General features: G+C 44.4%; 1 protein-coding gene and 1 pseudogene across 2 annotated transcripts in view; one reads left to right on the top strand and one right to left on the bottom strand.

Moving 5' to 3' along the window:
* The first annotated feature begins 38 nt into the window (after nucleotides 1–38).
* Nucleotides 39–25,752, top strand: part of DNASE1 (deoxyribonuclease 1) — a 34,011-nt gene continuing 8,297 nt past the window's right edge. Inside the window, exons 1-2 of one of the 2 annotated variants that reach the window (XM_042239934.2) lie at nucleotides 39–285; nucleotides 24,589–25,017. In XM_042239934.2, the coding sequence (XP_042095868.1) occupies nucleotides 24,638–25,017 (380 nt within the window). In that variant the 5' untranslated portion in view covers nucleotides 39–285; nucleotides 24,589–24,637. Of the gene's footprint in view, nucleotides 286–3,357; nucleotides 25,018–25,752 lie in introns of those variants that run through there. The other variant, XM_042239933.2, reaches the window with a different exon arrangement.
* Nucleotides 2,632–18,836, bottom strand: LOC101121905 (G2 and S phase-expressed protein 1-like; annotated as a pseudogene).

Consider the following 25,752-nt stretch of genomic DNA (forward strand, 5'->3'; position numbering starts at 1 on the left):
GCAGGGGGATCCTTGAGGCTCGCGTCCCATCCTCCTTTGCGGCCGGCGCGCGCGACTGAGAGCGTTCCTGAAGCGCGCGGGGCAGGACCAGGCGGAGCGCGGCGCCAGAGGACCGCGCGGCTGAGGTTATGTAGGCGGCTCCCGGCGAAGTCTACTAAGTGCTGAGGAAGAGTTTCGGGCTCCGCCGCAGTTTGAAGTTGAAGTTTGGGCGCACCACGGTTCACACAGGAAATGTATGCCGGTTCTTTGGCGGCCCCTGAGCGCATCTGCGTCAGGAGCCGACAGGTAAACGCGGGCGCCAGACCGGGAGCCGAGCGACCGAGCGCGGGCTTCCTCCCGGAGACGCTTGCGAGCAGGTTGAGGCCTGAGGGGCAGGTTTTCTCATGCGGGCGGGGAAGGTGAAGCGATGCCCACCCTCTCCAGGCTCCCAGGTGCACGTTGTTAGGATTTGAGGAGCTCAAGAAGCCGGAGAGGTTCGCCGCGGACTGAAGTCTGAGAGACCTTCTAAGTCGTATTAAGGGTTCGAACTTCAACCTGGGGTCCTTGGGAGCCGACATAGATACTGTTTTTAAAGGAGTTTCTAGTTGCAGTGTGGAAGTTGGTCTGGAGAGGCAAGCCTGAAGGCTCATCAGAAGCCTGCGGTGATGCAGGCAAGAAATGAGGGCGTCCTGGATTTAGGAGTTGAAGCTGGGGAAAAGGAGAAATATTGAGGCGTTTGAATTGCCGTGACCAAATTAGTTGTTAATACTTGTGGGTTTCTGGAAAAGAATTTCTAAGTTTCTGGGAACGTGGTTTCAGTTACTGAAGTGACGAATACAGGAGTAGTTTTGTTGGGAAACTGATACAGTTAGGTTTGTTTTTTTTTAAGTTATAATTTACATATCATAAGATTCACTCTCACAGTGTTGGTTATTAGTATATTCACAAGGTTGTGGAACCGTCACTTCAGTTCAGTTGCTCAGTCGTGTCCAACTCTTTGTGACCCTATGGACTGCAGCCCTCCAGGCTTCCCTGCCTATCACCAACTCCCTGAGCGTACTCAAACTCATGTCTGTCCAGTCGGTGATGCCATCCAACCCTCTCATCCTCTGACATCCCCTTCTCCTGCCTTCAATCTTTCCCAGCATCAGGGTCTTTTCCAGTGAGTCAGTCCTTCACATCAGATGGCCAGAGGATTGGAGTTTCAGCTTCAGCATCAGTCCTTCCAATGAATATTCAGGACTGATCTCCTTTATGATGGACTGGTTGGATCTCCTTGCAGTCCAGGGGACTCTCAAGAGTCTTCTTCAACACCACAGTTCAAAAGCATCAATCAATTCTTTGGTGCTCAGCTTTCTTTATAGTCCAACTCTCACATCCATGCATGACTACTGGAAAAACCATATTTTTGACTAGACGGACCTTTGTCGGCAAAGTAATGTCTCCGCTTTTTAATATGCTGTCTAGTTTGCTTATAGCTTTTCTTCAAAGGAGTAAGCCGTCTTTTAATTTCATGGCTGCAGGCACCATCTGCAGTGATTTTGGAGCCCAAGAAAATAAAGTCTCTCACTGTTTCCGTTGTTTCCCCATCTGTTTGCCATGAAGTGAATGGACCAGATGCCGTGATCTTAGTTTTCTAAATGTTGAGTTTTAAGCCAGCTTTTTCACTCTCCTCTTTCACTTTCATCAAGAGGCTCTTTAGTTAGTTGTTCTTCCCTTTCTGCCATAAGGGTGGCCTCATCTGCACATCTGAAGTTATTGATATTTCTCCCAGCAATCTTGATTCCAGCTTGTGCTTCATCTCGCCTGATATTTCACATGATGTGTTCTGCATATAAGTTAAATAAGCAGAGTGACAATACACAGCCTTGACGTACTCCCTTCCCCATTTGGAACTAGTCTATTGTTCCATGTCCAGTTCTAACTGTTGATTCTTGACCTGCATACAAATTTTTCAGGAGGCAGGAACTGTCATTACAGTCTAATTCTAGAACATTTTATAACCCCAAATAGAAAGCTGTGTACCCATGAGCCTCATTCCCCTTTACTCTTTCCCTTGGCAACCACCAATCTCCTTTCCTTTTCTGCATTTGCCTGTTGTGTATATGTTATGTAAATTGTATCGTATAAGCCTTCTGACTGGGTTTTAAGGAATGTAGTGTTTTTAAGGGTCATCCATGTAGCATGAATCAGTTCATTTCTTTTGAAGGCCGGATAGTATTTCCTTGTATGGATATACCACATTGTATTTATCCATTTATCAGTTGTTTCTACATTTTGGCTACTATAACTAATAACTATAGGTTTTTTGGTTTTTTTTGGTGGTTTAATCCGTTTTCATTTACTTTACCGTTTAACTTAAACTAGAATATTTAACTTTTCATACAATCTTAACTTTAAAGATGGTCACTTGTTATTTTACATGCAAAATATCCAGACTCATCTGGAGCGTACCCATTCTTCACTCTGCACCCAGCACGCAAGCGGGGCTGGGAGGATGGAGGCCAGTGGCCTGCAGCGACCTCAGGTGGCCAGACACCGCCCCCCAACCCCATAGCCTGCTCCAGGCACAGTAACTTTACTTAGCTTTTAGCTTTTTGTTTCATTTTACAACTTTTCCAACACAAATTCTTCTAAAATTTATCTCTGACAGTTGAATACCACTTTAAGACTGTGGTTGTAACTGAGTGAAGTGCAAAGAACTGTTTCACTCCACTCAGAACTTGAGGAGCGGAGACTCCATGTTTTCCTTGTCCGCCTCGGGGCTCAGCAGGATCAGAGGGGAAGCCAAGTCTGTGAGCTGTCCCACCTTGTCTGGGGGCTTGGCCACGGCCTTCCTGTTTGCCTCTGGGGTGTTTGTCAGGAGGTCGACTAGGGGCCCAGTTTCAGACCGCAGGGCCACGGCTGCCTCGGGGCTCCTGTAGAAGTCAGCGAGCGGGCGGCCGTTCAGGGCTGTGGCCACAGCCTCCCCGGCGAGGCTGAGTTGATCCAGTTTGAGGTCCACGAGGAGAGCTTCACTGAGGGCTGTGGCTTCAGGGGGCTGCTCCTCGTCCAGGGACTTCTGTGGTGATACTTTGTGAAAAAGTAGAGTCACTCTTTTCTGGAGAAAAGTCCAGTGCCTGTGGCACAGCAGATGGTGAGCAGCTGCCGTCAAGGGACAAGTCGGGGCGCCTGGACGCAGGCTGGCTGTCGCCCTCCCTGGCGGGTGCAGTTCTCACTATGGATTTTTTCTGGGGCTCAGAAGAGAGTTGCCGAGCAGATGCAGGCAGGGGAGAAGCCAGAAGCCTGGCCACAGTCGGGGTTGCCAGAGGCTGGAGAGCCAGTGGCCGGCAGGCGTGGGCAGGGCCGACAGGCATCTCGTGCTCATGGGGGTCCTCACGCTGCTGACAAGGCTCTGCGTGGCTTGAGGACCACCTCACGGGAGTGCTATGGGCCACCCTCCCCACCAACGTGCAGGACTGCGGCCACTGTGCCCGACAGGACTTTGGTGTCGTACCAGCCGGGGGCTCACCAGTAGAAAACCTGGGAATTTTAAATTGATTCATAGGGGTAGCAACAGCCTTTGTCTTGGAGTTTAGGCAGGAATCGCGCCTTCTTGTACTCCCGGTCTTATCCCTTTGAGAAGACTGTGACAAACCACAGTGAGAGCTCAGCCCAGAGCCTCCCTGTTCCGGGGTCTGGGGCTGGGGAAGAGATGCTCTGGGGGCCCCCCTGGGCTGCTCCGCTGTCCACTCCACAGCCCCTGGCCTCTGGCTTTGCCTGCAGGCCATGCCCCTGGGGCTCGCCTTCAGGGACGGCCGTGGCAGGGTGAGCCCCATTCTGCCCATCTGGCTGGAGCTTGACCGGGCACTGTCTGCAGAGATGCCTGGACGTTCACTTGGTTTAGCTCTGCCAGTCTCAGGAGAAGCACACGCAGCAGAGCTCAGGCCCGAGACAGACCCTGACAAGGACCTTCCTGCCAGGCCGCCAGCACACCCACGTGGTTTTAGCATGGTTTTCTTTGGCCCAGACTTGTTTGGAACACAGAGCAACCGCTTGCCTGGGACCAAGTGGCTTCCACTGGCTGGCACGCTGGCGACGTCCCGGGTGGTGCTGAGCTTGTCCAGGGGCATGCTGCCAAGGGTGTCCTTTTCATTTTGGATTTTCATCCTGGGAGGACTAGCTGGTTTCTGTCTCGCAGGCTTCTCCACGGCCGAGTGAAGGCTCTTTCCTCGAAATGACGAGGTTTGGGGCGGCAGTAACTTGCTGATGACCTTCTTCTGAGCCCCGGCCTGGTTCGGAGGCTGAACAGCACTGGGCTCTGCTGGCAGAGAAGGGCACGAGGTGGGCAGCGGCCCCGACGTCTCAGGGCAGCTGGTCTGGGCAGGAGCGGCTGGTGGGGCTGCGCTGGAGGCGGGCTGAGTGCCCCGGAGCAGGGATGCCCTCCAGAGGTCGTCGGACAGGCAGTATGTCTCCTGCTTAAGTGACTTGGGGCTTTTCTTCACTTCGTTTTCTCTATCAAAGAGGTTTATTTTGAGTTTAGACTCCTGTATGAATCCTTCCACTTCCTGGCTCCCAGGGTCTTTAGACTGGGCAGCCTGGGCCGCCTTGGTTCTGCCGTTGCTTTGTATCTGGAAGGCCAGTAAGTGAGCTTCTTTATAAACTTCCACAAACTTTTCCCCCGTGAGCGGACTCCAGGTGAAGTTTCTTTCAGAAGCTGGCAGAGGAGGTTCTTCGGGAAGCTGATTATTTAAATTTAAGCTGGCAGCAATACATTTTTCTTTATGGCCAGTAGGTCCAAAAACGACTTCATCATCTTCATTGGCACTTGAAGAAGACAACGAAAGGTCGCAGTCAAACTTTTCATCAGGCAACAGAAGAATGTCTTCCTTCTTGGGAGCCTCCATCTCCGCTTCTTGTGAGGGGCAGGCAGGCTGAAGGCATGTCGCTTCCTCCTTCCACGGCCAAGGCTATCAGAGGTCACAGCAAGGAGCAGGAGACAGAAGCGGGGCGGGTGTCGGAGCCCAGGTTCCCCCAGCCCCCCAGGGAAGCCCCCACCGTGCGGGCCGCTGCAGCACCGGCCCAGAGCCCCCGCGACACCCCGCTAATAACTATAGTTTTATACTATAACTACTATAACTAATGACCGTGTGAACATTTCATGTATGTATGTGTGTTTTCAGAACTCTTGGGTTTGTACCTAAGAGTGTGATTGCTGGGTCATACTACATTTAGTTCTGAGTGTTGAGTTTCAAATGTGAAATGCAAATAGGGCTTTCAAGAACTTTCTCCATATGAAGGAGTTAGGAGGTGGTATTTGCTGTCTGCTTTTGGAAACCTAAGTTAGTTTGTAATATAGGTTCCAATTGAATTAGTAAAGTAGACATCGCAAATGTGGTAGCAGTGGAGTGTCTCATTTGTACTAGAGGGATTTTGATTTGTAAGAGGTGACTGGGTGACAACAAGGAGAAGCCAGGGCCATTGAAAGAAAAATTTATTAATTTCCAGAGATGAGAGGACATGTCATGCCACATAGGGAAGGTTTTGGTCAGGGGTCAGAAGCAGGAATGAGAGGAAAGCCTAGGTTGGAGCCTTATTACCTGAAAAAGGCAAAGCAGAGCAGGGTAGAGGGTTTAGGACTGGCCAGTTTGAATAAACCCCGTGGACTTTGGGCTGTGGGCTTCCCTGTTAGCTCAGTTGGTAAAGAATTTGCCTGCAATGCAGGAGACCCTGGTTTGATTCCTGGGTTGGGAAGATACACTGGAGAAGGGATAGGCTACCCACTCCAGTCTTCTGGCCTGGAGAATTCCATGGACTGTATTGGTCTATAGAGATGGTCTCTAGTTGCTTAGCACCTGGCCTGGGATGACCAAGGCAGGGACAATATTGACTTCATCTTTGAGAGATAAATGTGTTGATGAATTTGCATATGAGAGACTGCTCCCTAGGAAAGTGATTACTATCACTGGGAATTAGCTAGTCTTGGAAAGGATAGTCTCTCCCTCCCCCAGCAAGATTTTTTTTTTTTTCCTAGCAAGATTTTTAAGATGGCAAAACATCATACTATACTGAGGAAAAAAATGATAAATGCATGGGAACATGGCTGGCATGATGTGAAGAAAGGACAATTGTGAAGGTGGTACCTATTTTTTCATTTAGGATTTAAATCTCTTGGAAGCCTGGGAAAGAAAACCCCCCTGCCTTTCTCTCTCCTGCCGCCTGTTCAAGTCTGGCCATATTATTCTTTTAAACAAAAGAGTTATCAAAGTGTAGTTTAGAGAGGAGAGTGTTCCTTAAACCTTAGCTTTTCAACTTATTTACCTGTGGAATATTTTAAACTGGAATGCTTGGACACCACCCTTAGACCTGCTAAATTAGTCTTGGATAGGTTTCCCAACCTGTCATTTGAAAGTTTCACAGATGATTCTTATGGTTAGCCAATACCTACTGAGCAAATCCTATTGGCTAAACATAAAAGAGATGCCAAAAACTGAGCAAGGAGGTGATTGGAATTTAGGGTTAGACATGATTCCTCCCTTCAAGAAACAAAGTTCTGGGGCAAATTTTTTTTGACCCAAGATGAACCATGGGAGCCCCCTTGACCTGGACCCAATTGTGACTTAGCTCTAGCAGAAGCTCTGAGGTTCACAGTCTCCCACTGAAATGAGGCAGGAGTCCCCGAGTGTGACTAAGCTGAGGGGCAGTGTCCAAAAACAATGTTACTGGGTCCCTGTTCGTTCAGTGGTAATACTTTGTGATTGTTCCCTGCTAGCATTTGTGGCAGAACTTTACTGCCAGGGTCATGAAAGGACATTTAGTATATTAAAAGGTCAGAATTGCCCTTATGTTTGATAAACTTTACAAGGTATATCAGAAAGAGAGCAAGTGCAGAAGTTTGTGGGAAAATGTAGAGCCAGTGAAAGGACTGGTATTCCAAGGAGAGGCTGCTTTCTAAGCCCATAGGAGTAGATAATTTTGGGATCCAGGGGAAACAGGCGAAGGTTGAATATGCTATGATTATCACTTTCTTACCCTCCTGGAATATGTTCCTTTTTGGAAACTGTGACATCTTCCACTGAGTTAATATTTTAAACAGTTCTGTGGAAGAAGTGAAAGGCTCTTTTCCCAGGTCTGTGGTTTGGCTGTAAATCCCCAAACCTACATAGCTTCCTCTCATTTGTCTTGGCAGGGGTTAGGGAGAGGGCAGAACAAGGGAAGAGTTGTCTGCATTCTCAGTTCTTTGATCATATAAGCTTTTTAAAATTTTATTTATTTGGGGTGCGCTGGGTCTTTGCAGCACACAGGCTCTTCATTGCTGTGCGCAGGCTGTCTCTAGTTGTGGTGAGCAGGGGATGCTCATTTTGGCTTCTTTTGGAACATGGGCTCTAGGGTACATGGGCTCAGTATGTGGCACACTTGGAACATGTGGGATCCTAGTTCCTGGACCGGGTATTGAACCTGTGTCCCTTGCATTGGCAGGCGAATTCCCAACCCCTGGACCACCAGGAAGTCCCCATATAAGGTTTTATTTGCTATTGCATAATCCTGTTTGCTGCACTGCCAAAATTGTTGAAATCCAGAGGGGAAATGATTGCTTTACACGTCAAAGTATACTAAAGTCATTCTAGGTTATACTGCGTTTCTGTCTACCACTGCTATCTTTTTGTGTGACACATGTTTCTATTAATTTTGCTTGATGAATTTAAGGGGAGATTCCATGCAGATGTACCGGCTTCAGCTGCAAAACAACATTTTCCTTAATAAAGTTGATAATTTTGATGTTAAAATTAAGTCAGATCATCTTCCACATAATATTGTTAAGATAACAATACTCCCCCAAGTAATTTACAGATCAGTGTAATACTTGACAAAAATCCCAATATTCTTTTTTCAGAAACAGAAAAACTGATCTTGAAGTTCATATGAAATTGCAAGAGGTCCTAAATAGCCAAAACAATCTTAAAAAAGAACAAAGTTGGGGGATGATTTCAAAATTTTCAACAGAGCTATGGTAATCAAAACTTTGCTACTGACATAAGAATAGAAATACAGAGCAGTGAAATAGAACTAAATGCCCAGAAATAAACCTATGCATCATGGACATTTGATTTAGACAAGGATTCCAAAACCATTCAGTGGGGAAAGAAGAATCTCTTGAATGGATGGTGTTACAACAGAATATACACAAATTAACTCAAAACAGATCAAAGACCTAAATCTATGAGTGAAACCATGAAACTCTTAGAAGAAAACAGATAAATTCTCATGACCTTGGATTTGACAGTTGGTTTTTAGATAGAGCACTAAAAATACAAAAAAGCAACAAAAGAAAAAAAAATCCATAAATTGGATTTCATGAAAATTTAAAGCTTTTGTGCATCAAAGAACACTGTCAAGAGATGGGAAAGACAACCCACAGAATGGAAGAAAACATTTTAAAATCACATATCTGATAAGGGTCTAGTATCCATAATACACAAAGAACTCTTACCACTCCACAACAAAAAGGAACAACGTAATTAGAAAATGGGTACAGAACTTGAATAGACATTTCTCTAAAGAAGATATACAAATTACAAATGGCTATCAGCATATAGAAAGATGCTTACATCATTAGTCATTCAGTTCAGTCCAGTCACTCAGTCGTGTCCTAACTCTTTGCGACCCCATGAATCGCAGCACGCCAGGCCTCCCTGTTCATCACCAACTCCCTGAGTTCACTCAGACTCATGTCCATCGAGTCGGTGATGCCATCCGGCCATCTCATCCTCTGTTGTCCTCTTCTCCTCCTGCCCCCAATCCCTCCCAGCATCAGAGTCTTTTCCAATGAGTCAACTCTTTGCATGAGGTGGCCAAAGTACTGGAGTTTCAGCTTTAGCATCAGTCCTTCCAAAGAACACCCAGGACTGATCTCCTTTATAATGGACTGGTTGGATCTCCTTACAGTCCAAGGGACTCTCAAGAGTCTTCTCCCACACCACAGTTCAAAAGCATCAATTCTTCGGCGCTTCAGCTTTCTTCTCACATTCATACATGACCATTGGAAAAACCATAGCCTTGACTAGACGGACCTTTGTTAGCAAAGTAATGTCTCTGCTTTTTAATATGCTATCTAGGTTGGTCATAACTTTCCTTCCAAGGAGTAAGCGTCTTTTAATTTCATGGCTGCAATCAGATACCACTTCTCACTCACTAGGACAGCCAAGGGGGGGTTCAGGATTTGGAACACTTGTACACCTGTGCCGGATTCATGTTGATGTATTCAATAAAAAATTAAAAAAAAAAAGTCAAGACCTCCAAAACAGAAAATAAATATTGGTGAGGATGTGGAGAAACTGGAACCCTCATTCTTTCCTAGAGGTCCAAAATGGTACAGGTGCTGTGGAAACCAGTTTGGTGGTTCTTTAACAGGGTGATCATAGAATTACCTTATGACTCAGTTATTCTATTCTTTGGTCTTTGCTCAGAACTGGAAAAAAAAAAAAAAAAAGGTGTTAAATCAAAAATGTGTACTCCTGCTCACAATAGCCAAAAGGTAGAAACAACTCAAATGCTCATCAGTGGATGCATGGATGGACAAAATATGGACTATACAGGTGATACATATAATAGAATACGTGTTACAGTGTATATTTGCTTATTTTTGATGGTTATATTAATAGACCTTTTAATTTTAAAAGTTTGCCCAGTTGATGTAATAAGAATCAACTTTCAGTTCTTAGGAGAAAGCACTAATGATTGAAGGCCAGTTCTTCAATTTAAAACATTTATTGTGATGTGCATTTCTAAGAAAATAAGTAGTTTAAAGAATGTTCATGAATAAAAGTGTATCTACCATCCAACCTAAGAAATAGAGCATTATCTTCAGTGTTTTAAAATTCTAATTTCCATTTGTTGCCTTCATATTTCATCAGGTAGATTGGTAATAAATATGCAGAAAATTCATGAATATGACTTTCCAAAAATTCGCATGTCATATTGTCACATGATGTCACATTCATTCGGTCATATCATTTATCACATTAAGTCACATTCATGTGACTGGGTAACATTTTCATAGATTGAAAGCTCCATGTGATTAATAAAGGAACCTTTAATTTCGAACCTGAACTGGCCCCAAATAAACACTGAATTTACCTCTAGGAAGAAAAGAACATTTATGAGTTATGTCCTAGGCATCTTCTTTGACCTTTTCCAACCATTACATCATATTCATCTTTTTTAAAAAAATATTTATGTATTTATTTATTTGGCTGCACCGGGTCTTAGTTACAGCATGTTAACTTTTTTGGTTACAACATGTGGAATCTAGTGCCCTAACCAGGGATTGAACTTGGAACCCCTGCGTTGGTAGCATGGAGTCTTAACCACTGGGCCACCAGGGAAGACCCTTATATGACTTCGCAGTTTCTCAGTCTACCTCTTCCCCCTCAGTTGCTCTGTTTTCCTTATAATGTGTCTGCTGAAGCACATTAGATGGTTGGTTTGTGGAGTTTTCCATAGGTTTGGATTTTGCTTATTAGCATATTTGTAGTATAGTTTGACATGTTGCTCTGTCTTATATAGTTCCTGCAAATTTCCAGCTGGATCCAGAGACTTTATAGTCTTGCCAATAGATTAACTCCTAGTATCATAGCTAATTTATTTATCAGAAGGCTTACAGTGTTGGGTTTTGGTCTCTTTAGATGACAGCAGCCCTCCGTGCTCCGTGCCTAGGCTTCTGCCTCGTGTGACATTGTATAACGCTGATATTTGCTAAGCCAGCTGCACCATAACCACAAGAAGTGGTGATGTTCTGATTATGACTTTGGTTTCCTATATTGTCTGGAATAATTTTGTAAGGACAGCCTTATCTGCTAGTATTTGGGTTCTTTGTGCTATAGTTCATATAGGAAAGGCAGGATAAATCTTTGATTATTTTCTTTATCCAGTTTTCAAATTAATGAATTGGTTCTCTGTCATTCTCAGAAGATTACCAGTTAGTTTTCTTTTTAAAATTTTTTTGTTGTTCAGTCACTGAGTTGTGTCTGATTCTTTGCCACCCCATGGACGGTAGCACACCAGGCTTCCCTGTCCTCTGTCTCCTGGAGTTTGCTCAGATTCGTGTCCATTGGGTCGGTGATGCTATCTAACCATCTCATCCTCTGTCATCCCCTTCACCTTTTGCTTTTAACCTTTCCCTTTTGACCTTTTCCAGCATCAGGGTCTTTTCCAGGAAATCATCTCATCCGTCAGGTAGCCAACGTATTGGAGCTTCAGCATCAGTCCTTCCAATAAGTATTCAGGGTTGATTTCCTGTAGGATTGACTGGTTTGATCTTGCAGTCCAAGGGTCCCTGAAGAGTCTTCTCCAGCATCACAATTTGAAAGCATCAATTCTTCAGCACTCAGGCTTCTTTATGGTGCATTTCTCACATATGTACATGACTACTGGAAACACCATAGCTTCTAATATACAGACTTTATACAGAAAGGGATGTCTCTGCTCTTTAATACACGGTTTAGGTTTGCCGTAGCTTTCCTTCCAGGGGGCAAGCATGTTTTAATTTCATGGCTCTAGTCACCATCTGCAGTGATTTTTGGAGCCCAAGAAAATAAAATCTGTCACTGCTTCCACTTTTTCTCCTTCTATTTGCCGTGTAATGATGGGACCAGATGCCATGATCTTAGTTTTTTAAATGTTGAGTTTTAAGCCAGCTTTTCATTCTCCTCTTCCACCCTTATTAATAGGCTCTTTAGTTCCTCTTCATTTTTTTTAGAGTGGTATCATCTGCATATCTGAGGTTGTTATTTCTCTCAGCAATCTTGATTCCAGCTTGTGATTCATCCAGCTTGTGATTCCTGTTTTTAAAATACCATTATCACTTTATAGATTCGTTATTTGGTGGACTTCATTCACTTCACTGAAGTAGCTATCCTTATTGAAACTCAAATTATTTCTTCTTTGGCCAGTGGAAGCCTCTCTAACTTGACTCCTGGATCCTTTTGACACAGTCCTCATAGTCATTGATCGCTTCCTGTATCTGTTGTAGAGGAGGGAGATTTTACCCTTATCCTCTTAGGGTTTTTTTTGGCAGGGCCTGTGAATTAAATTGACATGAGACAGATGAACAGGAGGAAAGTCTGCACAATTTATTTAATATAAACTTTATGCGACCCTGGAGCCCTCCTAGGGAGTGACGACCCAAAGAAATTATTAAATTTAACTTGCTTTTATATTAAGTTGAACAAAGGGAGGTGATTTAGAAAGATGACTACAGTTTATGGGGAGGCTAAAAGAGAGTTATTTTTGAAGAGTCCTGTCTGTGTAGAATTCTGTCTCAACTTCTTGTCCTTGAGAATAAGAATGTTACTTTCCAAAAATAAAAAAAGAATGTTACTTTTCCTTCTGGTATAGGGAGGCCATCTCTCATATGGGAATTTCATCTCCTGCTTTTAAGAAAAAGAAGGAAGGTCAGGGTGTTTTTCTTCTATTTAATGTTTTCGAATGCCTTTAACTCAAAATATCCAATATGCCAATGTGGCTTCTTTTTGGGTGGCACATTCTGAATTCCTCCACATATATTTAGATGTTTGGACTCATGTTACACATTTCTTGCTTCCAGACTTGGAATCAGCTAATTCTCTAAGAAACCTTGGTTTCATTTAGTAGGAAATGGTATTTCAAGACCTCAATCTTGGTATAAGGCATGCTATTTGCTACTGGGCTGGCCGTTGTTTCCTGACCTTTTAGTGATTAGAGAGGAGAAGTATATCTAAGATAAAATACCTTGTGAGTTCTTCATGCTGTTTCTAAGTTCAGGACTACAAGGTTTTTACTTAACAACTTCTGATATATGTATCTCCATGTTAGGAATCCTGATTTTCAAGGACATGGGGTGGATAGGAATGAGACATTTTGGAATTACTTATTAGTTTTATCCCACATTACACGTACAGCATTTATTTATAAAATGCTACCACAACTGGTTATGATTACTGAAAACATTACAGAAATTTTTTGCATGTGCTATTTCCAGTCTCGCTTTTTTTTCTTACAAAGTATTCTATCTACATTGTCAGATTATGTAGCCATTATATAATATTATCTTTCTTCTAACCCTCATTTAGTCTTAGATCTACAAGGAACATATATGACTCATCAGTTCCTTATGTTGATGTGTTCTACTCACTCTTGCTTGTTCTCTAGTATTGTCTTTGTTTAGGACTCAAGAGGACAATATTCCCTAAGTTTTGGCATATTGGGAACAGTTGGTGCTGTGGATACTTGAAGGTCACTTTTGCTAGATAGAAAATCCTTAGATCACAGTTTTTTCCTTGAGATCTTAAATCTGTGACTCCATTTTCTTGCATAAAATGTTAACAGAAATTCTGATGAAAATTATTTGAAATGTGTGCAGGTAATCTCTTTCTGAGTCATGCACTCATTGTTGTCCCCAGCGTTTAACTCTGCTCCGGCCTCAGCTTCCTCCCCAGCGACTTGTTGTCTGTGTGTGGTTTCTTCTTTGCCTGCCTTCAACATTTGTCACTTTCTTTTAAATAATTTTTATCTTTCTTCGTTTATTTTTGTTTTTCATTAAAGTCTTCCTTTTTTTAAACCTGCTATTCCTCATGTGAGTGGAAGTCGCTCAGGTGTGTCCAGCTCTTTGCAACACCATGAACTACACAGGCCAGAATACTGGAGTGGGTAGCCTTTCCCTTCTCCAGGGGGTTTTCCCAACCCAGGGATCAAACCCAGGTCTCCCACATTGCAGGCGGGTTCTTTACCAGCTGAGCCACGAGGGTTTCCACTGTGGGAAAACTCTTGGCTGTTCCTCATGAGTTAGTGTTCATTGTGTTTGCTTTCTTGTTCTTCTACTTTAACGTTTATTTCTGAAATGAATTTTTCCTTTTGTTTCTAATTCTTAAATTGTCTTTTCATTTCTGAATTTTTGAAAACCTGAGTTATGATGTTCGTTCATGGGTTGTATAATATTCTTAGTGATTTTAGGCTTATTTTGAAATAGTATATTACAGTTCTGATCTGTTTTTTTGGAGTGTGTCCTCCTCCTGACATGCTTTTTTGTTTGCAGGGATGTTATTTTGCTCTTCAATTTCTTTTTCCTTATAGTAATATTATATGGTGTTTCACATCATTATACTTCATTTTTGGGTATATTCAATTTTCCTGAAGTGTTAGAAGGAAGCTTGATTCAGATAGCTTTCCTTTCTTTTCAGAGCTCTCTCTTCTGTTGTGTTCAGGCATTGTTAAAAAGAAAAATAGTGACTTTCTGAGATTTCAGTTTTGTTTCCCTCGCCCACTTTTATCTGGACCCTCTCTTTTTTTTTCATCTTTATTGTCTGCTTCCTGCCCTGTTTTTATTCCATTGCCAGTAGTTTCTTCTCAGTGTGGGGTCCTTCTTGGACAGAAGCCCTTGGTGGACCAATTTTGAGAAGTCATAGATGCTAGACCCTTCTAGGCCTTTCCACTGGCCCCTTGCATTTATACTGCAGATTGGAGTAGGCAAAATCATTCCCAGTTTCAGGGGCTTTTCTCAAAATGGCTCAGTATACTTTTCGGTGAACACTTGTTGATTATTTGGGTTTTTCATCATCTCAGATTTATTGTGACATGCTGTTATTTATCTCTGCTTTCTCTAACATGGGCACTTAACACACGTGGGGTATGGCTATGTATCTATCTATAGTGGACACTGTATTGTAGGTATACAAAATAAATCTACCTGTGTTTTGGGGCCTATAAATGTTTCATAAGCATTTGTTTTTCAAATCTGTGTTATGTAGTAATTTGGGAAGAACCAGAATGTATGAAAGGAATTACCTGGTAGCTCAGAAGGTAAAGAATCTGCCTGCAACGTGGGAGACCCTGGTTCGATCCCTTGGTCGGGAAGACCCCTGTAGAAGGAAATGGCAGCCCACTCCAGTATTCTTGCCTGGCAAAATCCCATGGACAGAAGAGCCTAGCGGGCTACAGTCCATGGGGTTCTAAAGAGTTGGACGTGACTGAGCGACTAACACTCAGAAAGTATGCAACCACTACAGCCATCTTCAGAGCCCAACTATTGATCTTTCAATGAACTGTTGTTTGAAGTTGCATATATAATTCTTAAAGGAATGTTTTGCATCTATGTTCATTGAGTTTGGCTTGTAGGGTTTTTTATGTGCTATTTATTATTAATGTTTATTTCAGGGTTATAATAAGTGCTCCCAGAGAACTCCATGGATTTGGAGGGCCATTGTCCCATGGCCTATTCCGCTCCATCTGTATTAAAGTAGTCAAGAGGCCCATCCATGCTGGTCCTGATGTTGAATTTATCCCAAATTATTTGTTGGATTGGCCAGGCCCACTTTGCTATAGTCTTATATCTTTCCAGGCTGATGCCCATCCTTTGCTTTCCTTCTGCAGGAGAACTCCCTCTAATCTGCTAATTCTACTTACTAAATTATGTTCCTCTGAATCCCATTTCTCATTAAAATTGAATTAATTTCATCTCATAATGCCTGGACTGGCAACTCTTTCCCCTGAGGCCCATTTCTGTCTTATGGGCCTTGTTTATCCACCAGCCATATTCCTGCCATTGTTTGCAATGGTCTAAACACAGTTAGGATACCCAAACTGCTCTACCAGCTAATCCTACAAAATTTTGGTTTCTTTAAAGGGATAGGTTGTAAAGTCGGTGATATATTTTATTGATATTTTTTATAACCCTGGGATGGCTCCTCCCCGCTTGTGCTGTTCCCTCATTGTCTCTTGTAAACTAGCCAGCATATGGTTTTTGTTGCTCAGTCGTGTCTGACTCTTTGCAGCCCCAGGAACTGCAGCATGCCAGGCCTCCCTGTCCTTCACTGTCTCCCGAAGTTTGCTCATACTCATGTCCACTGAGTTGATGATGCCATCCAACCAGCTCGTCCTCTATTGTCCTCTTCTCCTCCTGCCCTCAATCTTTCCTAGCATCAGGATCTTTTCCAATGAGGGGGCTCTTGGCATCAGGTGGCTAAAGTATTGGAACTTCAGCTTCAGCATCAGTCCTTCTGATGAATATTCAGGGTTGATTTCCTTTAGGATTGATTGGTTTGATCTCCTTGCAGTCCAAGGGACTCTGAAGAATATTCTCCAGCACCACAACTGGAAAGCATCAATTCTTCAGCGCTCAGCCTTCTTTATGGTCCAGCTCTCACATTCATACATGACTACTGGAAAACCCATTAGCTTTGACTTAAATGGACTTCTGTTGGCCAAGTAATATTTCTGCTTTTTAATACGCTGTCTAGGTTTGTCATGGCTTTCCTTCCAGGGAGCAAGCGTCTTTTAATTTCATGGCTGCAATCAACCCACTGTGATTTTGGATTCCAAGAAAATAAAACCTGTCACTGGTTCCATTGTTCCCCATCTATTTGCCATGAAGTGATGGGAATGGATGCCCTGATCTTATTCTTTTGAGTATTGAAGTCTAAGCCAGCTTTTTCACTCTCCACTTTCACTTTCATCAAGAGGCTTTTAGTTCTTCTTCACTTTCTGTCATAAGGGTGGTGTCATCTGCATATCTGAGGTTATTGGTATTTCTCCCAGCAATCTTGATTCCAGCTTATGCTTCATCCAGCCTGGCATTTCACATGGTGTACTCTGCATGTAAATTAAATAAGCAGGGTGACAGTATACAGCCTTGATGTACTCCTTTCCCCATTTGGAACCAGTCTGTTGTTCTATGTCCAGTTTTAACTGTTGCTTCTTGACCTGCATTCAGATTTCTCAGGAGGCAGGTCAGGTGGTCTGGCATTCCCATCTCTCTAAGAATTTTCCAGTTTGTTGTGATCCACCTAGTCAAAGGCCTTGGCTAGTCAATAAAGCAGAAGTAGATGTTTTTCTGGAACTCTCTTGCTTTTTCGATTATCCATCGATGTTAGCAATTTGATCTCTGGTTCCTCTGCCTTTTCTAAATCCAGCTTTACATCTGGAAGTTCTCTCTTGGTTCACGTACTGTTTGAAGCCTGGCATGAAGGATTTTGAGCGTGACCTTGCTGGCATGTGAGATGAGTGCAGTTGTGTGGTAGTTTGAGCATTCTTTGGTGTTGCCCTTCTTTGGTATCAAAATGAAAACTGACCTTTTCCATTCCTGTTGCCACTGCTGAGTTTTCCAAATTTGCTGGCATGTTGAGTGCAGCACTTTCACAGTATCATCTTTTAGAATTTGAAGTAGCTTAGCTGGAATCCCATCACCTTTGCTAGCTTTGTTTGTAGTAATGCTTCCTAAGGCTCACTTGACTTCACACTCTAGAATATCTGGCTCTAGGTGAGTGACCAATGCCGTCTTGGTTATCCGGATCATTAAGACCTTTTTTTGTACAATTTTTTGTATTCTTGCCACCTCTTCTTAGTATATTCTGCTTCTATTGGGTCTTTACGTTTCTGTCCTTTATTAAGCCCATCTTTGTATGAAATGTTCCCTTGGTGTCTCTAATTTTCTTGAAGAGATCTCTAGTCTTTCCCATTCTGTTGTTTTCCTCTATTATTATTATTTTTTTGTATTGTTTACTTAAGGCTTTCTTCTCTTTCCTTGCTATTCTTTGGAACTCTGCATTCAGATGAGTATATCTTTCCTTTTCTCCTTTGCTTTTTGTTTTTATTCTTTTCTCAGCTATTTGTAAGGCCTCCTCAGACAACCATTTTGCCTTTCTTTCTCTTGGGGACTGTTTGATCATGGCCTCGTGTACAGTGTCACTAACCTCTGTCCATAGTTCTTTAGGCACTCTGTCAGATCTAACCCCTTGAATCTATTTGTCACTTTACCATATAATCATAAATTTGATTTAGGTCATACCTGAATGACCTAGTGGTTTTTAGTACTTACTTTAAGTCTGAATTTTGCAGTAAGGACTTCATGATCTGAGCCACTGTCAGCTCCAGGTCTTATTCTTGCTGACTGTATAGAGCTTCTCCATCTTTGGCTGCAAAGATTATAATCAGTCTGATTTAGGTACTAACTATCTGGTGCTGTCAGTGTGTAGTGTCGTCGTCTGTGGTTTAGCCTCTGTCTTTGTCCCTTGCCTTTCACTACACCCTCTACTTTCTTGAGAGCACCTTTGAGCTTGAACTAATTCCCTGTCTGTTGCAAATGAAATCAGTTCCTTTGGAGGAAATTAGGAGTCAGTGCTTTCTGGCCTATTTCTACCCCAGGCAAAAATGTCTAAGCCAGGGCTATAGAGCTGTGGGTAGAACAGTGGTAAGCTGGGAGAGGGAAGGCAGCAGCCTGGGGTCCACTCAGCTCACCTCTGAGTTAGGGGCTGGGCAGAATACGGGAGTCCCGCCCTCCCTTGATCACACTCAGATGGTGAGTGTGTGTGTGTGTGTGTGTCCCGCCCGCCCTTGATCACACTCAGATGGGGTGTGTGTGTATGCGTCCCCCACCCTCCCTTGATCACACTCAGATGGTGTGTGTGTGTGTGTCCCCTGCCCTCCCTTGATCACACTCAGATGGGGTGTGTGTGTCCCCTGCCCTCCCTTGATCACACTCAGATGGGGTGTGTGTGTGTGTGTGTGTGTGTGTGTGTGTGTGTGTCCCCCGCCCTCCCTTGATCACACTCAGATGTGTGTGTGTGTGTTAGTTGCTCAGTCGTGTCTGACTCTTTGCGACCCAGTGGACTGTAGACTGCCAGGCTCCTCTGTCCATGGAATTTTCCAGGCAAGGGTACTGGAGTGGGTTGTCATTTCCTTCTCCAGGGGGGTCTTCCTGACCCAGGGATCGAACCTGGGTCTCCTACATTGCGGGCAAATGCTGTACCATCTGAGCTACCAGGGAAGCAGGCAGCTGGGCTTTTCAGATTGCCTTTGTTCTCTTGGTAATGTGCATTTAAGGTTCCTGTATTCCTGTGTCTGTCTCTCAGACTTGGGGACAGTGATTTGCCCTGTGTCTTCCTCTTTATGGATCCAAGAAAAGTTGTTGATTTTCAGTCAGTTCAGCTTTTTACTACTTGTCAGGACAGAGTGGTGACGTCCAACCTCCTTACGTGCGGAACTAGAAACCAGAAGTCCTGTTGCTGGTAGATAAGAAAGTAGTTGACCCTTGTCAGTTAATCTTATATTTCCAACCTTGTCATAGTAATTTATTAGTTCGAGGAGGTTTTTTTTAATTGTTGTTAATTCTTTGGTATTTTCTACATAGATAATTCATGTCATGTTATTTTATTTCTTCCTTTTTGATTTGTGTAACTTTTATCTCCTTTTCTTGTTGTGTTACCTAGGACTTCCAGTATGATGATGCATGGGAGTGGTAAAAATAGACATTCTTACCTTCTTCCTGATCTTAGTGAGAAAGCATTTAATTTCTCCCATTAAGTATACTGTTAGCTGTATGGTTTTTCATTGTGATAAAATTTATGTAATATAAAATTTACAATTTTAACCATTTTTAAGTGTACGGTTCAGTGACATTAAATGCTTTCACGTTGTTGTACCACCATCACCACTACCCGCACAGTATCCATTTTCAGAACTTTCTTATCATTCTGTTCTTCTGGGTACCTTGGAGTGAAGTTGCTGGATCATAGTAATTCTGGGTAATTTTTTTGAAGAATCTCAATACTGTCTTCTGCTCTGGCTGTACCATTTTGCATCCCTATCAGTGGTGCGTAAGGATTCCAGTTTCTCCACATCCTTATAAAACTTATAATTTTTAAATATAGTAGCCATTGTAATGGGAAGATAGTGATAGTTCGTCACAGTTTTGATTTGCAGTTCTCTCATCATTTTCCATGTATTTATTGATCATTTGCTTACCTTTGGAGAAATGTCTATTCAAGTCCTTTGCCCGTTACAAAAAGTTTTTCTCTTTTCCCGTTTAAAAAATTTGGTTGTTTGATTTTTGTTGTTGAGTTGTAGGAGTTCTCTGTATATTCTGAATACCAGACTCTAATGGGATAAATGATTTCCAGGTGTTTTCTCCCCTTTTGTGGTTGTCTTTTCACTTTTGTGATAGGTCCTTTGCACAAAAGTTTCTAATTTTAATGAAATCCAATTTAGCTGTATTTTGTTTTGTGGGTGATTTTGGTGTCATACCCAAGAAATCCCTGCCAGTCCCAACGTTGCGCACTTTGTGCGCCTGTCTTTATGCTAGTATCACGCTGTTTTGATTACTGTAGCTTTGGACAAAGTTTTGAAGTCACGGAGTGTGAGACCGCCAACTGTGTCCTTTTCCAAGGTGGTTTTGAATACTTCGGTGGGGGGGGGTTCCTTTGATATTCCATATGGAAAATGATAAGATAGGATTTTCTATTTCTGTGAAAAAAAAGTCACTGAGATTTTGATAGGGATTGCATAAATAGGTAGATCACTTTGGGTAGTGCAGGCCTGGCGTGCTGCGATTCATGGTGTCACAAGGAGTTGGGCACGACTGAGCGACTGAACTGAGCTGAACGTCTGATTAAAGCTTCCAGCCGGTGAGGTACGGCGTCTTTCTGTGTCTTCGTGTGTTCTTTTTCAATTCCTTTCAGCAACAATGCTTACTTTTCAGTGTGTTAAGTCTTTCACTTTCTTGGTTAAGTTTATTCCCAAGTATTTTAAATCTTTTGATGCTATTTTAGTGGAATTGTTTTCTTAATTTCCTTTCAGGATTGTTCATTGTTCAGTTCAGTTGCTCAGTCATGTCCAACTCTTTGCGACTCCATGAATCGCAGCACGCCAGGCCTCCCTGTCCATCACCAACTCCCGGAGTTCACTCACACTCACGTCCATTGAGTCAGTGATGCCATCCAGCCATCTCATCCTCTGTCGTCCCCTTTTCCTGCCCCCAATCCCTCCCAGCATCAGAGTCTTTTCCAGTGAGTCAACTCTTCGCATGAGGTGGCCAAAGTACTTGAGTTTCAGCTTCAGCATCATTCCCTCCAAAAGAAATCCCAGGGCTGATCTCCCTCAGAATGGACTGGTTGGATCTCCTTGCAGTCCAACGGACTCTCAAGAGTCTTCTCCAACACCACAGTTCAAAAGCATCAATTCTTCAGCGCTCAGCTTTCTTCACAGTCCAACTCTTACATCCGTACATGACCACAGGAAAAACCATAGCCTCGATTAGACGGACCTTAGTCGGCAAAGTAATGTCTCTGCTTTTAAATATGCCATCTAGGTTGGTCATTTTAATTTCATGGCTGCAGTCACCACCTGCAGTGATTTTGGAGCCCCCAAAAATGAAGTCTGAGACGGTTTCCACTGTTTCCCCATCTATTTCCCATGAAGTGATGGGACCAGATGCCATGATCTTTGTTTTCTGAATGTTGAGCTTTAAGCCAACTTTTTCACTCTCCGCTTTCACTTTCATCAAGGAACTTTTTAGTTCCTCTTCACTTTCTGCCATAACGGTGGTGTCCTCTGCATATCTGAGGTTATTGATATTTCTCCCGGCAATCTTGATTCCAGCTTGTGCTTCCTCCAGCCCAGCGTTTCTCATGATGTACTCTGCATATAAGTTAAATAAGCAGAGTGACAATATACAGCCTTGACATACTCCTTTTCCTATTTGGAACCAGTCTGTTGTTCCATGTCCAGTTCTAACTGTTGCTTCCTGACCTGCATATAGGTTTCTCAAGAGGCAGGTGGTCTGATATTCCCATCTCTTTCAGAATTCTCCACAGTTTGTTGTGATCCACACAGTCAAAGGCTTTGGCATAGTCAATAAAGCAGAAATAGATGTTTTTCTGGAACTCTCTTGCTTTTTCGATGATCCACCGGATGTTGGCAGTTTGATCTCTGGTTCCTCTGCCTTTTCACTGTTAGTGTGTAGAAATACAACTGGACTCTCCTTTTCTTTGTTTATTGATGCTGTACTCTTATTATTTCCTTTCTCCTGCTAGCTTTGGTTTAGTTGCTCTTATTTCCTTAAGGTACAAGTTAGACTACTGCTTTGATACTTTTCTTCTTTTTTAATGGAAACATAAATAGCTCTGAAGTTCCCTCTTAGCCCTGCTCTTGCTGCATCCCAAAGTTCTGGTGTGTGTGTCTTCATTGGTCTCAGTGTGCTTTCTAATTTTTCTTGTGATTTCCTTTTTGACCTATTGGTTGTATGAGAGCATGTTGTTTAACTTCCACATATTTGTGGATTTTCCAGTTTTCTTTATCCATTCACCCTTCAGTGGACGCCTAGGTTGCTTCCACGTCCTGACTGCTGTGAACACTGGGGTGCCTGTCTTTCTGAACTGTGTGTTGTCAGTGTGTATGCCCAGTAGTAGGATTGCTGGGCCATAGGATAGTTTCAGTTTTTTAAGTCATCTTCCTGCTGTTCTCCATAGTGGCTGTATCAGTTTACATTCCCACCAACCACACCCTCTCTGTCATTTACTGTTTGAAGACTTTTTTGATAATGACCTTTTTGACTGGTGTGAGATGATACCTCTTGTAGTTTTGATTTGCATTTCTTTAATAATGCCTGACTGATGTTGAGCATCTTTTCGTGTGTTGATTGGCCTTTAGTTGATTTTCTGTAGTGATACATTTTTGTGTACATTTTTGTAGTGAGCATATGGGAAAGGAGTACATCCGGGCTGTATATTGTCACCCTGCTTATTTAACTTATATGCAGTGTTCATCATGTGAAATACCAGGCTGGATGAAGCAGAAGCTTCATTTCTGGGAGAAATATCAGTAACCTCAGATAGGCAGATAACACCACCCTTATGGCAGAAAATGAAGAACTAAAGAGCCTCCTTGTCCTTTTTCTGGGATTCCAACTCATGTACATTGGATTGCTTGTCAGTGTCTGATGCCGTTTTTTCCTCTATGGCCTTTATTTGAACAGTTTGCAGTTGCTGTTTTTGAGTTGTATGATCTTTTTCAGTGTTGATCTGATGTTCATCCCAGATTGTGTGCTTTGCATTTCAGACACTATTATCGTCTCTAGAAGTTCCATTTAGGCCTTTCTGTAGTTTCTGTTTCTCACTTATGGGCACATCCCCTCTGCTTTCCTGAGCATACGGAGCGTGTCCTTGTCTGATAGTGCCTTTGTATCTGTCACTTCCAGGTCAGCTGTTGTTGATTGCTTTTTCCTGTGGTCCTGAGTCATGTTTTCTTCTTTTTCACATGCCTGGTCTATCCGCCCTTCATTGCCTGCTTGTGTTAGTGGAGCGTTACTACCCTCCTTGCCAGCTAGCCTGATGCCAGCCTTTGTCATTGGAGGGGCTGAAGGAGAAAGGGCCTGTGTCCTGGTCCTTTGCGCTTTGCTCATTCCTGTTCTGTGACATCGGCTGAGCCCTAGAGAGCTTCTGTGGCACCTTCTCAGGCAGTGTCCTAGCGACCAACTCAGCAGCACTTGCCTGAGTGCCAGTGATGAGGCTCTTCATATATTTGAAAGGGAACAGGCACTGCCAGGCATGTTCCGTGGGTACCTGAGTTGGTCTCCTGGCAGCTTTCTGGTGAGTTCATCAGCCCTTCCACCCTGGGGCTGTGCAGAACTCTGCCGACAGTTTCCAGGCTGATTGTGTTGGCAGCGTCTCAGATGGTTCTCAGCCTGGTGAGCTTCGCCATCCCGTAAACTGCTGTCTCCCAGCTCTGAATCCTCTCTGCACCCTTTTGGTTCATTTTAGTCAGTTCCTATGAATAGTTAATAGCTCTTTATGCTAAACTCTCCTTGTTTAGAATGCCTTGTGGTTTCTGTCCCCTGACCAATAGGCCTGCCCATTTCCTTTTTGGATGCTGGACGTTATGTATTTATGTTGTTTTGTCGCATTCCTTCAAAGAGTATTTATCTTGGTCTGGCACGCAGTTAAGTTCCTTGTCATCAGTTGATCCTTTGGAGAAGTGCTCCTGAGCTGTGTTAGGGTGATCCAGAGCTGCCTTTGGTGTACAGATAATTTAGCCTCATTACTAAGGGTGAAGCCCTTCTGGGGATGCCAGGCAGTACTGTGTGAATGCGGGAGCCGTTCCCTGGTGGCTTGTGGGGGCACAGTTTATTCCTGTTTCTGTGTGAGCTCCGGAGGTGGTTCTGTCCGCTCCTTTCCAGGGATTCTTGTTCCAGCCTCCTCAGTTTTTCTCACACAGGTGCAAACTTGTCTTTAGGTGAAGACTTGAGGGGGTGCCCTGTAGATCCTGGAGCTCTGTTTTCTTTACAGTCCCTGCTCCCCACTATTCTGTTCCACACATTCTAGCCGCTTGGGCCTCCCTGACCTCCCCGTGTCTCCTCCACGCACAGGACAGCTGGGTCTGTTTCCCTTCCCTGCGCTGTAGCCTGGAACCCACGTCGGCTGTGGCTGGTCACGGAGCCTCAAGCTCCCTGGAGGTCCAGTGGGGAAGACGTGACACCGTCACTGCCATGGGCCTGGGCTCGCTCCCTGCTCAAAGGAGCTGAGATCCCTCGAGCTGCATGGGTGCCCCGCGCGGGCCCTCCCACCCTGCGCCGCTGGGCCCGGGGTCTTGGTCTCCCTCCCCTCTCAGAGCCTTGTCTCGCGCTCATGCGTTGGCTGAGGACACATCACACTGCCTCTTGCCCGGCCTCCTGATGTTTAGGGGCCCCTCTTACTCTGTCTTGAAAAGGTGAGTGAAGCACACACATGAAACAGCCTGTCAGGAGCTTGATGAAGCTTCAGGACAGCTGGGTGTCCTGTCGCTCAGCTGACGTTATTAACGCTCCCCTTTTCCTTCTTTTTAAACTAGTCACGTGTGAATGGGACCAGCGAGGTGGCACAGGCCGTGAGGGAGTGACATGGTGGCAGCTTGCTTTGTTCCTGCAGCAGATTTGCATTTTAGAAGCTTCCTGTGCCGTGTCATTTGTGGGCTGAGGCTCCTGCGAAGATCAGTGTCTCCTCATAGGAGCCCAAGTGAGGAAACAACCGGTTATCAAGGCATTTGCACAGGCTGCCTCTGCGGCCTGCTACGACTTCAGCAGTCTTTGGGCACTGGGGACCCAGACCGACAAGGCCACCCACCTCAGGCCACTCTGGCTTTGGCCGGAATGAGCCGGACTGGACTCATTCCTGGTCTCCTGAGGTCATCGCTGCTCCTGCCTGAGACCCTGTCCCTTGACCCGCGACTGTGCCTTTATGCAGGCCCTGGGGGAAAGCGTCTGGAAAGCCAGCCTCACAGGTAAGTGGACGTGTTTTCTATGCTGGTATAGACATGGGGTGAGATCAGTGCCACTGCCCAGAGCCCTGCAGTTCCCGAGGAGGCGGACATCTCTGCCAGGCTGAGGAGCCTGGCCCAGTGCAGAAGCTTCCTTTACTCAGTCGTCTGGGAGGACCACGTTGGGTTCCTCTTGGGTGAGATGCTCACACTTAAGTGGGCTGAAGAGGCTGCAGCAGCTACAGCCCTGGTTCTGTCCAGCAGGCCGCTGACTGGCCTTCATCTCGTCACTTAGCCAGGCTGTGCTGAGGTGCTGCTGCGTCGGCCCCAGGGGATGAGGCTGAGTGTACAGCGGTTGTTGGCTGTGACCATGGGCAGGAGAGAGTGAGCAGGGAGACAGTGATGGGATGAAGCCTGCTGCTGAGTGGGGTGCCGCAGTGGGTGGCGTCTGGGCAGAGGCTCGAGTCAAGGGAGGGGCGAGCCCTGTGGTCTGAGGGAAGGAGCAGTGCAGAGGCCCTGACGCAGGAGCCGCGGGACACCTGTGTGGAGACCGTCAGTGTGAAACACTCTAGTGTCTGTAGAGAAGCCCCAGGCTGGTCCCAGGAGAAGCACAGCAGGTACTTGGAGTTTTCAGAAAATAGCATCGCCACCTGCCCCCGAGTTGCCAGAGAGGAAAGAGGCTTGGAGCTGGCCGCCTGCAGGCCCCAAGGCCCCTTCTCTAGGAGCGAGGTGGTGAACCTCAGCTCAGGACAGGTGCTG

Source organism: Ovis aries, chromosome 24 (genome assembly GCF_016772045.2).
Source record: "Ovis aries strain OAR_USU_Benz2616 breed Rambouillet chromosome 24, ARS-UI_Ramb_v3.0, whole genome shotgun sequence".
Classification (NCBI taxonomy): Eukaryota; Metazoa; Chordata; class Mammalia; order Artiodactyla; family Bovidae; genus Ovis; species Ovis aries.